The sequence below is a fragment of the Ictalurus punctatus genome, chromosome 23, assembly GCF_001660625.3.
Source record: "Ictalurus punctatus breed USDA103 chromosome 23, Coco_2.0, whole genome shotgun sequence".
Classification (NCBI taxonomy): Eukaryota; Metazoa; Chordata; class Actinopteri; order Siluriformes; family Ictaluridae; genus Ictalurus; species Ictalurus punctatus.
In genome coordinates, this window is record NC_030438.2 from 9,090,571 (window position 1) to 9,109,371 (window position 18,801).

At 40.0% G+C, this 18,801-nt stretch overlaps 1 protein-coding gene across 1 annotated transcript; it reads right to left on the bottom strand.

Annotated features, from left to right (window-relative positions):
• Positions 1–8,123: 8,123 nt before the first annotated feature.
• mbtps2 (membrane-bound transcription factor peptidase, site 2) lies at positions 8,124–15,810 on the bottom strand. Its single transcript, XM_017453628.3, has 11 exons — positions 15,577–15,810; positions 14,786–14,934; positions 14,281–14,419; positions 13,490–13,593; positions 12,955–13,082; positions 11,666–11,784; positions 11,405–11,585; positions 9,999–10,093; positions 9,693–9,894; positions 9,526–9,601; positions 8,124–9,052 (listed from the first exon to the last, which is right to left on the bottom strand). The coding sequence occupies exons 1-11, from the start codon at positions 15,649–15,651 to the stop codon at positions 8,830–8,832; spliced, it is 1,491 nt and encodes a 496-aa protein (XP_017309117.1). The 5' UTR covers positions 15,652–15,810; the 3' UTR covers positions 8,124–8,829.
• Between the last annotated feature and the right edge of the window lie 2,991 nt (positions 15,811–18,801).

An 18,801-nucleotide genomic window follows, 5' to 3' on the forward strand; every position in this document is an offset into this window, starting at 1 on the left:
ATAGAAGTCACTTTTTGGAGCAAGTGAGCACTTTGTGAGGAAGTGTGCATGTCTGTACTGGGAGGTTAAAATGCACAGCCACATTTATGAACACACGTGGAAAATAAATAAAACAAGAATAGAAACAGAAAATCAGATTTAAAAATAAACTACACGGTACTGTTCAGGGTACTGTAGGAAATTTGGGATAAAAATAAGATATAAAGTATATAAAGTAATGAATAAAATCTAGATAATTCAAATCGAAGGGTCTAGTGAGACGTTAAAGGGGGTGAGATATTAGACGGTGTGGTGGCTGAGTAAAGAGTGCATCAGCATGACCAGCTCCAAAATGAAGAAGACAGATGCAATGTTAAAGATAACAACGCACACAAGAGCCTCATGACTGATGCACTGTCGAAAAGGGAAGTGTCCAGGCGCAGGACAAAAACACACACACACACACACACACACACACACACACACACACAAACAAACACAAACAAACAAACAACCACACGCATACACACACACACACACACACACACACACACACAAACAAACAACCACACACACACAAACAAACACACACAAACACATATACACACACAAACACACACACAAACAAACAAACACACACAAACAAAAAAACAAAAAAACACACACACACAAACAAACAAACAAACACACACACACACAAACAAAAAAACAAAAACACACACACAGAGGAAATTTAGGTAGTAACGGAATATATTAAAAAAACATTTAACATTAACAAAAAGAAACATTACTCTTTGTTTTTACGTAATAAAGTTTCGCAGTATGTGTATTGGGCACATTATTATTATTATTATTATTATTATTATTATTATTATTATTATTATTAACATGAACACAAAGGCCATTGTGAAACCGAGTGTGTCCGGGGAAATGAGAGAGTGGTTTGTGTGGACCATCTTGGAGGGTCCAGGGTTGATGTTTGACCAAACGTCTAAGTTAGAAGAACACATCAAATACAGAATAAGGCAGAGACAGAGGAGATAGCGGTTCAGGGTAGATAAGAGAGAAGGGAACAACTGTACTGTGCAGATAAGTGAAAGAGAAAAGTCTGTCCCTCATCTAAGGTAGAAATAGATTAAAAGTAGATAAGGAATTAACTGTCAGAAAAGATAATAAGACCCTATAGTGTAAGTGTCAGAAATGACGATGCAAATAATGTTGCGAGAAAACAGATCGAGGCACGAGCTATGGAAAAGTTTAGGAGAGCATTACAGTAGAAGGCCCAAGACTCCTTGGAGATACATAACGAGGATACGTGTGGAGATTTGTGATTGGATAACGAGGATATGTATGCAGACTTGTGATTGGATAACGAGGATTTATATGGAGATTTGTGATTGGATAAGGAGGATACTATGGAGATTTGTGATTGGATAACAAGGATACGTATGGAGACTTGTGATTGGATGACGAGGATATGTATGGAGACTTGTGATCAGATAACGAGGATATGTATGGAGATTTGTAATTGGATAACGAGGATATGTATGGACACCTGTGATTGGATAACGAGGATATGTATGGAGACTTGTGATTGGATAGCGAGAATACGTGTGGAGACTTGTGACTGGATAAGGAGGATACTATGGAAATTTGGGATTGGATAACAAGGATATGTATGGAGACTTGTGATTGGATAAGGAGGATACAATAACGTCCAAAAGTTTGAGACTACAGTAACATCTGGAGCTGTGGACCTCCCTATGGTCCAAAAACTACGAGTTCGAATCCTGACGATGCCACAGCTGTCCATCGCCAAGCAGCACAATGCAGAACAACTGGCTGTGCTTTCTGGGTGGGAGGGACATACTCTCTTTCTTCCATCAATCACAGCGACATTATCCAATCATGGGCATCCGTAAGCGCATGTATATGGAAGAGGGATGATAACACTTTTTGCTGTAACTTAACTTGACTACTGCTAAATCTATCACACTATACGACTTTTTATCTACAAACTACATTTGACACCATTAGTCATTTTTTATACAATAATTCTATAACTATAGCTCTACAGGACTTTCTGTCTGGTGACACATCGCAATCAGGGTGATGAAGTTGTTGCTGGACGAGGACGAGACCGCTCCAGAATGAGAACTCTCATTACAGACAGATTTTTCAAACCCACGTCGTGGTCGCTGTGTTTACGGGACGGAGACTAACACTCTGACAGTGTGTTATTACTCTGAGAAAAACTCAGGCCTGGACTTGATTAGACCCAAACACACACTGAGTGAAAAAAGAAGAGTGTTATTACTTAGTGTGAGGCGTTATCGCAGACGTTCACACTGCCTCCAAGTCCTGATTTTGAGTCCGAACGGACTAAACAGCACAATTTACAGATTATGATCAACTGGAGTATTTAATAATGTGTGTTTACGTTACTCTCAGAAGACAGACTCTAAACATCTGGGGATTACAGCTGTAAAGAAAACTATACTCAACGTTCGCTACACCCTCCATCACTTCACCACAAACCAACACAAACATCTCCGATGTAATGACTGTTACCGTCTATGAATGCACTTCTGGGAGTGCCGTTATTCTGGCTTTTTTCCTCCAAATTCAGAACATAAGCAGATGTCCTGACAGAAGCTAAAATACCGACACTCTCCGGAAGATAAATATGGAATAAAGATGTACATACCATGCTTAAAAAACATCTGGCAGGAGTAGCGTCCTGCACGTTTCCGGCCCAGTGTGGGCTTTAAGCTACAATTTTCCTCGGATACAGATCGCTGATTGACTCGACGTAAATACGCACTATCGCCAGACTGCCACACCAAAACACGTGGGCGGAAATGAGCGCTTGGGATGACATTTAGCTCGAGAACGAAATTATTTATATGTAGTGAGTTTAAGGAATGAGAGGTTAGTGTATTAAACATACACAGAAAAAGAAGATCAATGGAAATCTCTCCACAGGGAGTAAAATAAAATGATATCAAAATGAATGGTGATAAAGGAAAGGAAGGGAAAGAAAAGAAAAGGAAAACATGGAAAAGGAAAAAAGGAAAGAAAAGTATAGAAAAGGAAAGGAAAGGATGGAAGAGGAAAGGAAAGGAAAGGAAAGAATAGGATGGAAAAGGAAAAGAGAGGAAAGGAAAAGAATGAAAAGGAAAGAAAAGAAAAGGATGGAAAAGGAAAGGAAAGGAAAGAAAAGGAAAAGAATGAAAAGGAAAGGAAAGGCTGGAAAAGGAAAGGAAAGAAAAGGAAAAGAATGAAAAGGAAAGAAAAGAAAAGGATGGAAAAGGAAAGAATAGGATGGAAAAGGATGGGAAAGGAAAGGAAAGAAAAGAAAACAAAAGAAAAGGAAGGAAAAGGAAAGAAAAGGATGGAAAAGGAAAGGAAAGAAAAGAAAAGAAAAGGATGGAAAAGGAAAGAAAAGGAAAAGAATGAAAAGGAAAGGAAAGGCTGGAAAAGGAAAGGAAAGAAAAGGAAAGGAAAGGAAAGGAAAGAAAAGGAAAGGAAAGGAAAGGAAAGAAAAGGATGGAAAAGGAAAGGAAAGGAAAGGAAAGGAAAGGAAAGGAAAGAAAAGGATGGAAAAGGAAAGGAAAGGAAAGAAAAGGAAAGGAAAGAAAAGGATGGAAAAGGAAAGGAAAGGAAAGAAAAGGAAAGGAAAGAAAAGGATGGAAAAGGAAAGGAAAGGAAAGAAAAGGAAAGGAAAGAAAAGGATGGAAAAGGAAAGGAAAGAAAAGGCAAGAAAAGGAAAGAATAGGATGGAAAAGGAAAGAAAAGAATAGGATGGAAAAGAAAAGGAAAGGAAAGAAAAGAAAGAAAAGGAAAGAAAAGGATTAGCTACACTAAATTACCCCATGCAGTGAAAGAGTATGTAAAATGGTTTTACATGTTTTTAATAAAATTAAGATAAAAAATAAATAAAAAACTAAATACAGTAGATTGAGTCCAGATCTTCTTACTGAAGCACTTACATAAGGAATGAAATGACTGAAAAAATGAAATAATAATAAATAAAATATATTGTTTATTTTTAAAGACTGAATTTCAGGGTGTTATTATGAAGGAAATGAACTTCAGAAATATATTTCCCCTGTGAATGTACTCATATTTACACACAGTGAAAAAATATCTTAAATAAATAAACAATATCTTGGCCATAGGCGAATCTAAAAAAAATTAAATAAATAAGTCTAAAAACAAAGTAAAAAAAGCATTAATATGCACACTGAAAATTCATGAAAAGCATCATATATACATATACACACACACACACACACACACACACACACACACACACACACACACACACATATATATATATATATATATATATATATATATATATATATATATGCATGAGTATTAATTAGCAGTTCATTTTATTAGTGTCACAAAAATAACTGATAATGAACAAACATTTCACAGTAAGTGAGGGTGCACAAACTTTTGCACTCGATCATATGAGAGGTATATCTCCTAACACACAATTACACTGTCTATGAATATAAACCTGTAATTGGCCGATTCACTTGTACTGACTCGCTCACACACACACACACACACACACACACACACACACACACACACACACACACACACACACAGGTTGACAGTGACGCAGGGCATCTGAACACATGTATAATTATACCCTGCTGAAATAACACGCCCCCACACGGGCGGTGTCTTCGAAAGGTCTGGGGGTGTGTCCCGGCCATGTGTGGTGCGCACTCTCTCTCTCACTCATACACACACATACACACACACGCACGCACGCACGCACACCCTGCATGGGAGGAAGTGGACTAAAAAAAATTCCAGCACCACCAAAGTAGCGGTACAAACAGAACGTTTAATGTTGAACGTTTCTGAGTCCTTTATAAGGAAAAACCACAATCCTGAACCATGAGGAAAATAAACCACACAGAACATGCACAGGACTTCTGAGTTACTCTCACACACAGCAAACGAGTACACCGCGTTCCCCCTACAGCAGCCAAACATACTCACTGCACTGTCATCGTTTCTATAGTAACCGCTCGTCCACAGCGCTCCATATAACAGCATTCAAAACACGCGTGCGATTGTAAGAGTGATACGGTGACGTTTTCTGTAAGGAGAAGTTTCTTGAACATTTATGGAAGGAGTCTCCAGTGTCAGAGGTAAAGCTCCGACATCATCAGGAGAGAGTTTACACTTCTTCTCATAACATGACAAGCTGCGTAATTATTTTTGTGTTTAGACAATAGAGAGAGGGAATAAAGAGAAAGAGAATAGAGAGAGAATAGAGAGAGAGAATAAAGACAGAATAGAGAGAGAATAAAGACAGAATAGAGAGAGAGAGAGTAAAGAGAAAGGATAGAGAGAGAGAGTAAAGAGAGAGAATAAAGAGAGAGTAAAGAGAGAGTAAAGAGAGAGTAAAGAGAGAGTAGAGAGAGTAAAGAGAGAATAGAGAGAGAGAGTAAAGAGAGAGGATAGAGAGAGAGAATAAAGAGAGAATAAAGAGAGAGAGTAAAGAGAAAGAGAGAATAAAGAGAGAGAGTAAAGAGAAAGAGAGAATAAAGAGAGAATAAAGAGAGAGAGAGAATAAAGAGAAAGAGAGAATAAAGAGAGTAAAGAGAAAGAGAGAGTAAAGAGAGAGAGAGAGTAAAGAGAGAGAGTAAAGAGAGAGTAAAGAGAGAGAGAGTAAAGAGAGAGAGAGTAAAGAGAGAGAGAGTAAAGAGAGAGAGTAAAGAGAGAGAATAAAGAGAGAGAATAATGAGGGAATAAAGAGAGGGAATAAAGAGAGAATAGAGAGAGGGAATAAAGAGAGAGAATAAAGAGAGAGAATAAAGAGAGAATAGAGAGAGGGAATAAAGAGAGAATAGAGAGAGAGAGTAAAGAGAGGGAATAAAGAGAGGGAATAAAGAGAGAATAGAGAGAGGGAATAAAGAGAGAATAGAGAGAGAGTAAAGAGAGAGAGTAAAGAGAGAGAATAGAGAGAGAGAATAAAGAGAGGATAGAGAGAGAGAGTAAAGAGAGAGAGTAAAGAGAGAGAGTAAAGAGAGAGAATAAAGAGAGAGAATAAAGAGAGAATAGAGAGAGAGAATAAAGAGAGGGAATAGAGAGAGGGAATAAAGAGAGAATAGAGAGAGGGATGGTGAGGGAACGAGTGTTTATAGCTGCTGTAATGTAAGTGAAACAGGAACTGACTTTGATGTTAACATGAAATATAAATATAAATGTAAAAGTATGGTGTTGTTCTTTAATAAATGTTTAAAAGTAAATGTTTGTGAATTGCTGTGGTAGAAGAGGAATAAATCACGTCTCCTGGTGTAACACTAGATATGTTTCCATCCACATATTTTTAAGCAAATTATGAAATATTGTATAACAAATAAAAAAATACATAAAAACTCTGGATAGAAACACCACATGCAGATAAAATCTCCAAAATGTACTCTATTCAGGTGGATCATCTTTGAATTCGGTAAAGACGTGCGCATAAACTACGATGGAAACGTGTTTACTGAATAAATTCCTCGATGTACAGCAACGAGCGTGGTGACTTTGCCTCGACAGATCACGTGATTGGATAACTGGCTCAGAAAAGTGAAAACGCTGGAGAGCGAGATGCACCAGTTTCCCCGCTAGTGTTGATTTCTCCTGAACACGTGGAAACGTAATTCTGGATCATTTTCCTCAATAAATAAATCACCACGTATAATATTTCTGTCTCGTTTGTTTAATCGGGTTCTCGTCATCATCTTTTACGACTTGTGTGTGAAAATCTGATGATGTTTGAGGTCACATTTATGCAGAAATTCTAAAAGGGTTCACAGACTTTCAAGCACCGCTGTAAGTATCTTTCCAGGAAGCTCCAGCGAGTGATGCTGCGTGGAATAAACCCCTGAGGAAACGTTCAGCTCCACAAAGTTAAAGATATTTATAATCATAAAGGGAAGGAAGGAGACCTGAGAGATGGCAGCAGGTCAGAGGAAGTCAGAAGTTCAGGACATTCAGTGTGAGAAACCTTCATGTTCCTTTCAGCCGGGTATTTTATCCCGTGTCCTGTTTTACACAGCTGATGAGGAAGAATTACACATAACGACGGGAAAAATAAATATTATCATCAGCCACATCTCAAACACTTCAGAGGGACAACTGGAGAAGAAAGGAGAGACTGTCCTGGAACATGAAGAACATAAAGTTCTGTTCAGTATTGTGTGTTTCAGTTAGACACAGGGAGAAAAAAAAAAAACGGTGGATTTTAAAAATAAAAACTCTTTTGAGCAGAAGTGTAAATTATTGTGTAGTTTTCCCTCATGGATAAAACACTGTAGAGAAAAATGGTTTTGTTTGAAAGATTTCTACCCGTGTATTGAGATAGAGGAGGTGTTTATTCCCACAACTTTACTCCATTTGTTTTATAGACTCGCTGCAACACAACGTCAAGTTCAGCGACTTCCTGGTTTTTTTTTTTAAGTAATTGTGTCGTTCCTGTACGATTCAGTTCTTTGACTCAGCTCTTTTAGGCGAATGTTGAGATCCGAATCATTTCATTGATCAGAATTTAGTGAAGTAAAGCAAGTTCATCAAATTTGGCACAAACAATCAATAACCATTCAAAACATTACAAAATCTCAGCTCCTGAGCCGTTCGGGATCCGAAAGAGTCGACTCTTGATAACGATCTGAATCATATGATCTGATTCACTAAAAAGAACCAGAATTCCCATCACATGTGTTTTTCCCAAAATACATCTCATTCCTGCCTGTGTGTGTTAAATCAACACGTCCTGCTCATCTACAGCTGGTCATGATTATTAACAATCTGAGTTTGGAGTTTATCGAACATCTTTTAATTACAAAACAAAACAAACAAACAAACAAACAAAAACACGACAGCTGAGTCGTTCATGGTCGAATATGAATCGTTACAGAGAGTTGCCTGCTTAAAAAAGTGACATTAACACAAAATACTAGCTCCACCCACCTAGTACATACATTTATAGGACAATTCAAGAGAAATACTGGTGCACGATTTCCAACTGTAGCCCATCTGTTGCTTTGTACAATGTACTGGCCCGCTTTATTCCGTATCTGTCAATAGAAATCGCCCGTAATAAAAGAACAATCACTCCTGGGTAAATAAAACAATATTTTATGATCATCATGAACATTTCCAGATGTGCCAAACTTTGAGTTTTGCGTAGGAGAACGGCATTTTAACATGGGAGTACAGAGTACACTCAAACACAGGCAGCCAACTTTCCCACCTGCAAAATGGCAGATCAACGCACGAATCCAGAATGACTGAGAGTTGTTTAGGTGTTCTGAACTCTCCGATAATAATTTCCTCTGACATACAATTTTAACTGTGATGATAATTAGAACATCATTAACACCACTCAACACTGCTATTTGAAGTAACCACCAGGCCCTTGGGGAAAACGTGCCGCTCTTCCGTTTTAGTTAAGATGTAGAAGCTAGATGTAGAGAAGTTTACATTCCTCTTCAGGGTTGGCAGGTTTCTGTTAAAACTCTGTACAGCGTGCACGTCTGAAACCACACCCGGTTCAGTACATCACGCACAGAGCAAACCTTCTGGAAGCTGTGCACGCTGATGTTTGTAGTGAGCAAGGCGTCATTTTTAGACACGTTTTGAAATAAGGATACTGCAGCAAAAAAAATCCATTTAGGGAATAACGTAAAAGATTCAAAACGTGAACCTTTAAAGGAACTTTAGAGAACCGTTACAGGACTCATCATGAGGAAGTTTGTGGTGAATTATTTTGGAGGAAAAAAAAAAAGTCCCTCCCCCTAATCACGGATTGGAGGAGGCAGCTGTCCGTTATCGAGCCGTGACCATCCATAATCCGAGAGCGACGTTAGCTGCGAGTAGAGCGCTGCCCCCCAGCAGGATGAAAAACCCCAGTAGCTCGCGGCTGCTCTTCTCCGGGAGCCGGGAACTCAGCGTGGCCTCCAGGAAAGCATTCAGCATCCACTGACCGTCCAGAGCGAAGCACGGCACAGCGTTCACCACGGCCAGAGCGCCGGATAACGACACCAGGTACCTCAAACACTGGCGGTTAAGGAGAAATAACAGTGATGGGTTTAAATGATTAATTATACAGCTGTAGTGTTGAATTCTGATTGGTCAGAAGCAGCTCTGACAGTAGCGCAGGTTTAGATTACATTAACGCGCTCGTACTAATACGTTATCGTTTCTATAGTAACAGCTCATTCACAGAGACGTGTACAGCAGACGCTACACATTGAACACTTTTCTGGTGAAGTTTTCGATAAGGAGATGTATAGTTAGCTCTTTGCTTATGGAAGGAGTCTCCAGTGTCAGCGCTTTCTAGCAGTCAGAGGTAAAGCTGTAAGGACAGAGGAGTTTTCTGGTTTCTTGGTAACATGACAAGTGAGAGAGAGAGAGAGAGAGAGAGAGAGAGAGAGAGAGAGAGAGAGAGAGAGAGAGAGTATATGTGTGTGTGTGTAAGCAGCGTAAAAATGTGTGTATATGTAACACTAGAATAAAGGATACTTGCACAGCGTCTCCAGCATCACCGGCAGGTCGAGGTGAAGGAAACCAAGTCGAGGGACAAAGTTAGTGAGACTCACTGTGGAGAAAAATATCACGACTGTAACACGGGTCAGAGATTCTACACTACACTCGCACACTGGAGTGTGTTCCAGAGATAAATAACCGACCCGAGTACTGCAGGTGCGACACGTAGCCCACAAACAGCATGTCAGCCTGCGGGGGGTGTTTCACCCGGATCAGTCGAGTCTGGTTCTCCAGTGACGGGATAACACACACGCTAGGAGTCACGTCCGCCTCACAGTCCGAGTTACTGCGACACGTACGGCTTGCCTGGATCGTCTTCCGAGCCGCTAAACATGCAAACTGTGTCTGAGAAAGAGAGAATGCGTGTGTACAATATAAGTGTGCATGTCTGTGTATGAGTGAGCATATGCATATGTGCATATATATCGTGTGCGTGTGTATAATCTCACCAGTTTGTTATTAATCTCAGTGGTGTAGTAGAAGCAGAGGTCAGTCAGGCTGTTGTTGCTGCAGCACTCCACTGTTCCGTCCAGACGCCTGAACTCTAACAGAGGAGGAAGAGGAGGAAAGGAGGAAGAGGGGGAAGCGGAGGAAGAGGATGAAGCGGAGGAAGAGGAGGAAGCGGAGGAAGAGGAGGCAGAGGAGGAAGATGAGGAAGATGAGGGAGATGAGGGAGATGAGGGAGATGAGGAAGCGGAGGAAGCGGATGAAGAGGAGGAAGCGGATGAAGAGGAGGAAGCGGATGAAGAGGAGGAAGCGGATGAAGTTGAGGAAGCGGAGGCAGAGGATGAAGATGAGGAAGCGGAGGAAGTTGAGGAAGCGGAGGAAGAGGGTGAAGATGAGGAAGAGGAGGAAGATGAGGATGAAGATGAGGAAGAGGATGAGGGAGAGGACGAAGAGGATGAAGATGAGGAAGAGGATGAGGGAGAGGACGAAGAGGATGAAGATGAGGAAGAGGATGAAGATGAGGAAGAGGATGAAGATGAGGAAGAGGATGAAGATGAGGAAGAGGATGAAGAGGATGAAGATGAGGAGGAGGATGAGGAAGAGGATGAAGAGGATGAAGAGGATGAAGATGAGGAGGAGGATGAGGAAGAGGATGAAGATGAGGAAGAGGATGAAGATGAAGAGGATGAAGAGGGAGAGGATGAAGAGGATGAAGATGAGGAAGAGGGAGAGGATGAAGATGACGAAGAGGGAGAGGATGAAGAGGATGAAGATGAGGAAGAGGATGAAGAGGATGTTACAGGAACACTGCAGCTCATTTCTGAAACATTTACTCACTTTATATTTCAGGTTTCCTCGGTCAGGGCTTCACACACTTCCTCCATTTAAAACTTGTTTCGTTCATTTTTTTTATTTCCTCCCTAAAAGTTTAAGCACAACCCGTGTAGTGTGAATAAATACTCAAATATTATTTTTAAACGATTATTATTATTTTACAAATAAGTGTTGTTGTATTATTAACTTATGCTTATTTATCTTATGTTTAAATAATGTTATTGTTAAATAGACTTTTTAATAAAACATTTTATTTATGTATGTAATCACTGTTAATTATAGTAGTATGTTTCATGATGATGATAATGATGATAATAATAATAATAATAATAATATGAAGAATGCTTTTTTACTATTATATCAGGATGTGACGTTTTATTGTGTTTTAACTATTTTTTTAAATTCTTTGTTTATAATGTCAATAATAGTAACACTAATATGTACTTTATTTATTTATTTATTTATGATTGTGATTATTATTACTATTTTAATTGTTAACATTAATCAAATTTTTTTGGTCATCAGGATTCATTAACATGGTGTCAGGCCGGTTCTGTGTGAGTACCGGAGGTACCTCTGCCGGAGTCACGGTTCAGCTGCAGGGTGTCGTGGTGGACGCAGTATCCTCTCTGGGGCTGGTGCGAGAGCTGCTGGATGCAGGAGTGCCAGTCGTCCACCCCGCTCACCTCACACTCCTCCAGCCGAGTCACCAGATCTCCCACGAACAGCCCGCGAGGTCCACTCGACGGAGAACCCTACGGAGAGAGAACCGCACCTCAGACACGATCAGACTTTCAAAGTTACATGTAAGACAGAGAGAGAAAGCTCTTCGAACCTCCACCACCTCGGTGATGAGCGCTCCTGCTCCGGTGTAGTACAGCGGGAAGAGGAGGAGCGGCAGCAGGAGGAGGAAACACACCGCCGCGACACACAGCATGAAGTTGTGCCACACACCTACACACCAAATCGCACAAACACACCGTTACCTCAGATAGACAAATCAGCACTCAATTAAATAAACACAAACACATTTAATCATTTATACAGCTTATTTCGTTATTAGCCTAAGTAACACAGCTAGGCAGGCGATTTAAATGCAATTTGTATATATTTAAATATTAATGAGTCTGTAATACAACACGGTCAATAATGTGAACCAAGAAATAAATTATGAAATAATTAATTATTCATCACAGATCCATTTTTGCATTATTATTAATGATGCTGACTAACAGCAGCACATAAATCATTTACGTAATCCTTATTAAGCTATTTTAGGATAGGCAACAAAAAAATACTAAAAGCATGCACCGTATTTAAATATTCAATTTTGCATAATTTGCATGCATTTAAATATTAACGAGTCTGTAATATTATGTCAGTCAGAATGAAATAAAATCATTTCGTCATGAATGTTAAGATTTATTTGTATTTTATTGTATGTGATATTTATCGTAAGTTTATACTAATATTCCTTTACAGAGTGGGAAAGAATACCAAACAACTTCCTGTTCACTATACATGCTCACTACAGAGGGTATAACATAACGGTGTTATATAATAGACCTTACGAAGGGCACTAGATGCCCGATATTAGTCCATGTTCTTTAGATTCTATTTTCACTAAAAGTATTGGCACTCTTGACTTCATTTGAGTCACCTGCTGGAATTAGAGCAAACTCTAACATTTTAATAATAATAATAATAATAATAATAATAATAATAATAATAATAATAATAATAAGGCTATGGATTTAACTTGTAATAGAAAATAAACTACATGGCAGAACTAATTCTGGGTAACATTTTACTAATTGATTATTTTGAATATATTTTAGACAATCTTTAAAGCCTACACTCTTCCAACACTGGGTTCATTTAAATATTTATAATGAAAAAACTGGCTTTAATTTTTCATTTTATTTGATACTTTAACATCCATCTTTTTTAAAACCTTACGTTTCTGTAAATGAGCTCTTAAATAATGAAACATTGACATGGACTCAAAAGCACAGCTCTGTCTCTATCTAGTGGTGATGGGGCAAAATGCAAGATGAACTCGGAGAAACAATCAGCTGGAGGAAGTGTGTGTGTGTGCGCATATGTGCGTGCACGCATACACACCTGCGCAGAAGATACGCAGCTGCTGGACAGGTGAGATAAGGTTCAGGTGAGTGGTGAAGAGATCCACGAAGGCTCCAGGGTAAATCACGAACAGGAACATGCCGAAGCCGTTCAGCCTCACCTGCTCCCTGAGAGCAACACACAGAACAAACACCTTCATGGAGGTTTTAGTCCTCTTCACAATACTACTTATTATTAATAATTATTTTTATATTATAAAATTATTATTAATCATAAGAAATAAATATAACATGGAAATATACATTTTAATATGATAAATACAAAAAAGTTAACAGTTACCATAACTGGACATAAGAAATGGAAAAAAATTAAAAATACAATCTTACCAAAAAACATTGCTGTTATTATTATTCAAATTTCTAACCGCAGTTATTTACTGGGTTTTAGGTTTTAAGTCACTGATCATACATCAGCATCTGTTGTGCAAAGTAAAAACGAAAACAAAACACACACACAGAGACAGAGTAAATAAACAAATTGTAAGATTCACGAATCCAGAAGATTTTTTTGTTACCTCAGTGCTGCCACCCCGTGGCCAAACTCGTGTATAACTCCACTGAGCAGAATAGCGATGAAGAAGTAGGCCAACTGGCTGACTGGCAAATTTACACCTGGAACCTGACACCAGAAAAAACAAATAAGCAAACAAACACACACACACACACACACACACACACACACACACACACACACACAGTCAGAATGAACACACAATTTAATGAAAGATCAATTACAGAAAGAGAAGATAACTGAAAGTTAACCAGTGATAATCAAGAGGTGTTCAGTGACATTTAATTGTGTTCATCAGCACTTCTGGAAGAAAATATTCACTTAAATGTTGACACACAGCACATCCCACGCTGCGCTTTCATTACTGAATAACCTGTCTGTGGATACAGAAATGCAAAAATCCTAATTTTTTTATAATAAAAAAAATTCATTCCACATTTTTCATACAGTTAACTAATTTCAGGAGATATGTCACGTCAGAGTAAAGTGAGAAAGCGAATTCGATTTTACGTCAAGCAACAGTAAGAAAACAGCAAACCATAGATGGCGCTATTTAATAATTAGCAGCATCTTAATTAACCCCTCCCCCCAAAACAAAAAACAGCCCCACGCTTTCATTTTAGATTTTTTTTTTAGTCTCTCACAAGACCGAGGTTCATGATGTCACAGAGTTCATCTAGATAAAGCTGGTGAGAAGTGAAAGTAAAAAGCAAGTGAGCGTCTTTCACGCCCTGCATCCCTGCAGTGAATTGAGTTTTACGCCTGGTGAGGTTTATTTCATCTTTTTAAACTTACCACCACCTGCAGAACCTGCTCATGAGGACCGTCCGGCGTCTCGGCCATCATCTGAGCCAGAGTCTGCAGCAGAGTGCGACCGAGCAGCAGCACCGAGCCGAACATGGCCACGACGCCAAACACCATCCCGGCACTGAACCTGCAAAACAAACAAACACACACACACACACACCCTTTAACCTGTTCCCTTAGCGTGGTGTAATTCAAGAGTCAGGAATGCAACAAATAAACACAATACACCGACATCAAATCATTTTATTTAAATGATTTCAATTTAAAGTTGCAGTTTGTTCATTAACTAACATTTAACAGGGTTTTAAGAAGCCCTATTCAGACGGGATTCATTTCATGTCCTGCAGATACTGATGTTTTCTTTTGTTTTGAGTGCTGCTATTCACCAGCGTTATTAATGTCTGCTTCTGTAGGACTCTAAAGATCACAAACTGCTCCTTTAAACCAGTTTACCCCCGGGATTAAGGCCTTGACAGGTTGTGACGGGTCATACCATATGTAAAGGAAGTGGGGGTTGAGACGTGAACATCTGGCAAACAGCGAATTGAAGAGGCTGGTGTGCCAGCGGACGTGGAAGGGGGACAGAGACACACCGCTGGACGAGAGCCACGATTCATAACGGATCTTCAGCGAGCTGGACGACTGCAACACAAAACACACGAGATAGATAATAAGTTTGCACTCCCACCATGGTTTTTGGGAGGGAAATAAAAATTTCATAGGTCTCTATGAAACCTAATACACCAAAATGCAACACATCTTTGTTTTGTCAAAAGGGGATGCTAATTTTTGCACTAGACTGTCTCTAAGCTAAGCGAATGTGTGTCTTATCACATTTTCACTTAATTCTGCACTAAACATAAACACACTTGAGGAATAAATGAGTAATGTACTACATAATTTAAGATCCAACTAACCACTAAGCTTTATCTATACATAAGACATAAAATAACTGACACTAGATTAACAAAACAAATAATAATAATAAAAAAAACATTATAAACGCAGTGTTTGTAATAATCAAATTCAATAAAAAAACATAATAAATATCTTAAGTAATTGTTTTTAACATCAGATATCACACTAGTGTGCATAAAAACCTAACTAGCTATAAGAAAGCTAACGTAAACAATTTAGCCGTAACAGAGATGGGTATAATTCCAATCCGCGCCATGTTCCCTATCACAGGGCTTCAGTCGCGTGTAAAACGCTGCTTCTGACGCCCTACGAAGTGCACTACGTCTACAACAGGAAGCAGTATGGTATTCGGCCATGAATTTTTACCCTCAGCAGAGTGTCCATGAGATAAACCGAGCACCATCCTCCCATCACACACACCACCACCGACACCGGGATCATCGCCACCACTGCAGCAGCGTGCGCTTCACCGAACACCGTACAGCCAGACTTAAGGGCACGCGCTGCCCGGAAACAAACATCCGTAGATCCAAAACCGTAAACACGACTGACTGACTGCAAGGTACCACTTCCGGGTTTGCGTAATGACGTCACGGCCTCATCAACCGCAGGACGCAGGCACGAACTGGAACTCAGCCGGATCAGTTCGGCTAGTGGCTAACGAAGATGTCGATACTTATTTATTTATTTAAACTGTACCAAAAAACATACTGTTTATTCTGAAAAATGACGCCTAATTCACAATTGTCCCGATTGTCACACACTTATTGGATGGATGGATGTAGTGTGTAATAAATATGTACAATATATCTGTATATTACACAGGCACAAGACATAGTCTTTAGCAGCAGTGAGGTGGTAAAAGTGTTCTTAGAAATATTGCAACATGCTCAGAAGTGACAGAAACATGTGAAGAGGTTATCCATGAGTATCCTTGAGCTGTCAGTGAGGTGAACCATGTGGCGGAGGTAGTGGAGGCATGAGTGTGAGGTGCACATTGAGGAACATGTACTCCTGGCTCTGGGTTACTGATCAGAAGGCCAGGGGTTCAAACTGCCACTATTGCCACTGTAAGGCCCTTAACCCTCTCTGCTCCAGGGTCGCAGTATCATGGCCAACCCTACGCTCTGACTCCAACTTCCTAACAAGCTGGGATATTCCGAAAAAGAATTTCACTGTGCTGTAATGTATATGTGACAAATAAAGGCTTCCTATTCTTCGTCTTTCCACAGTAGCCCCACCGATGTATAAGGAGGCATGACCATCCTCCTGCAGCCTCCTGTGGTCTACAATCATCTCCTTACTTTTGCTGATGCTGAGGCAGAGGAGGGGGCTGAGAATGCATCTCCACTGAGCTCCTGTGTTCAGAGACAGTGTGGAGGAGATGCGGTCACCGATTTTCTCCACTTGGGGGTCTGCTCATCAGAAATTCCCAAATCCAGTTGTGCAGAGGAGTGTTCAATCCTAAGTCCTTGAGCTTCGAGATGTGTTTGGCTGGAACGATGGAGTTAAAGGCAGAGCTGTAGTCAATGAACAGCATTCTCACATAAGTGTTTTTCTTATCCAGATAGATGTGTGAGAGCATAGCCAGAGCATCATCCCTTGATCTGTTTTCGTGGTATGCAAACTGGAGAGGGTCCATGGTGGCTGGAACGGAGGAACAGATGTGGTTTTTGACTAGCCGCTTAAAGCACTTCATCACAGGTAATTTCACTACAGGGAAAGTGTTGCTTGCCTCAAACTGAGCTCATCAGGTAGTGAAGCAGATAGTCCCCCATCACAGATTTCCCACCTTGGAGTTTGTGATAGAGCGCAAACCCTTCCACGTGCACTTGAGGTCAGATCCTTGATAGTTCTACACAACCTTGTTTCTATAGTCTCTCTACGCTTGTCGATCGCCTGCTGAAGGTTATACCTGATGCAGATTTGACTCAAAACAATGTTTTTGGTGCACATATTGATGTAATCGGTGTCAGAGTTTGTGTATTCATTATTATAGTATTATAGTATTCATTACTTTATCATTCATAATGTCTGTGTCTGCTGCATGCCGGAAAATCTGCACATTTGTGGATTGGTAACAGATTTGCCCTGTTGAAGCCACAACAATAAATCACTGTTAGAATGACCGAACTGAATTGGAAAAAAAGGATCAGAATTTAACTGTAATGAATTCGATGTCAGGAGAGCAGCATTTATCAACAACTGAGTGATGTGACCCCAAAACTGTACTGCTCCAAAACTGTACAGTGACTCAAAATTATGCTGCCACCAAACACTCTGCTGCCACCCAAAGATCCTGTTGCCTCTGAACACTCCACTGTAGCAACACCCTCCTGCCTCTCCACACTTTATTGCATCCATATATCCTACTGCCCCCAACACCCTGCTGCCTCCCCCACTACTGCTGCCCCAACACCCTGATGCCACCCAACACCTTGCTGCCTTTTCGCATCCTGCTGCCCCAACTCTCTGCTTCTTTCCATCACCCTACTACCATCCAATATCCTGCTGTCACCTAATATCTTTCTTCCCCCAGAACACTTTGCTGCCACAAACACCCTGCAACCCCCAAACACCCTGCTGCCCCAAAACTGTGCAATCCCCTCAACAGCCTGATGACTACAACACACTGCTGCCACCGAACACTTTGTTGTCCTCAACACCCAGCCAACACTTAACACTATGTTCCCACTTAACATTCTACTCTTCCTCCCCACATCCTGCTTCCCCCAACATCTTACTGCTCCAGAAAGCCCTGCCATCCCCCAACCACCTGCTGTCTCCAAATATTTTGCTGCCCCCAGCACCTTGCTCCTGGAATACCCTCATGTGACCATTATGTCCTTCTACCATGATGCCATCGTGCTCAGTTCCCTGAAACTGCAGAGTCTCCTGATAAGTGGATTTATTGTACTGTGATGTTCTGTGTAATTTACTCTACTGTACTGTACTGTCCTGTCCTATTTATCATCTGCTGCCATGGTCCTGGATAAATGATATTCCATTTATTGCATTTAAGCATATGGATGAATGACAATAAAAATAATAATGTACTAAAATGAAATACAAATCACTAGATTCCTGACACAGATTATTACACATGTAGACTATAATAACATTGGAATGGATTCAATCTCTTGAGTTTAAGGTTAACAAATTCCATCTTCTGTAGCCTGATGTTTAGTTGTGTTTACCTCAGTCTTTGCATATGTGAAAATTCTCTGGAATGGGGTGTTCTGCATGGTGAGATTCCTAAGTAAATTAAGGTTAGAAGAGCTAAGACATAAAAAGTCATGTAACATGACTCAGAGAGAGAGAGTGATCTCTGCTGCTAGAGAGGATAAACACCAGGATTATACCATGTGGATTATTGATTGATGGGGGATGAAACATCAAGTTAATTCATTCCTGTGCTAAGACCTATTATGCCGTTGGTAGATGGAGGGGGTGTTAAAATGAAACAACAATAAAAGAGGACACTTCAGGCGACTGAAATTGATCAACTTTAGCTATTTTAATTTGATTAAACCTTACATCACAACAGCTTCGCACGTTGTGATACAGTGTTTACATTCATAAAAGTGATCC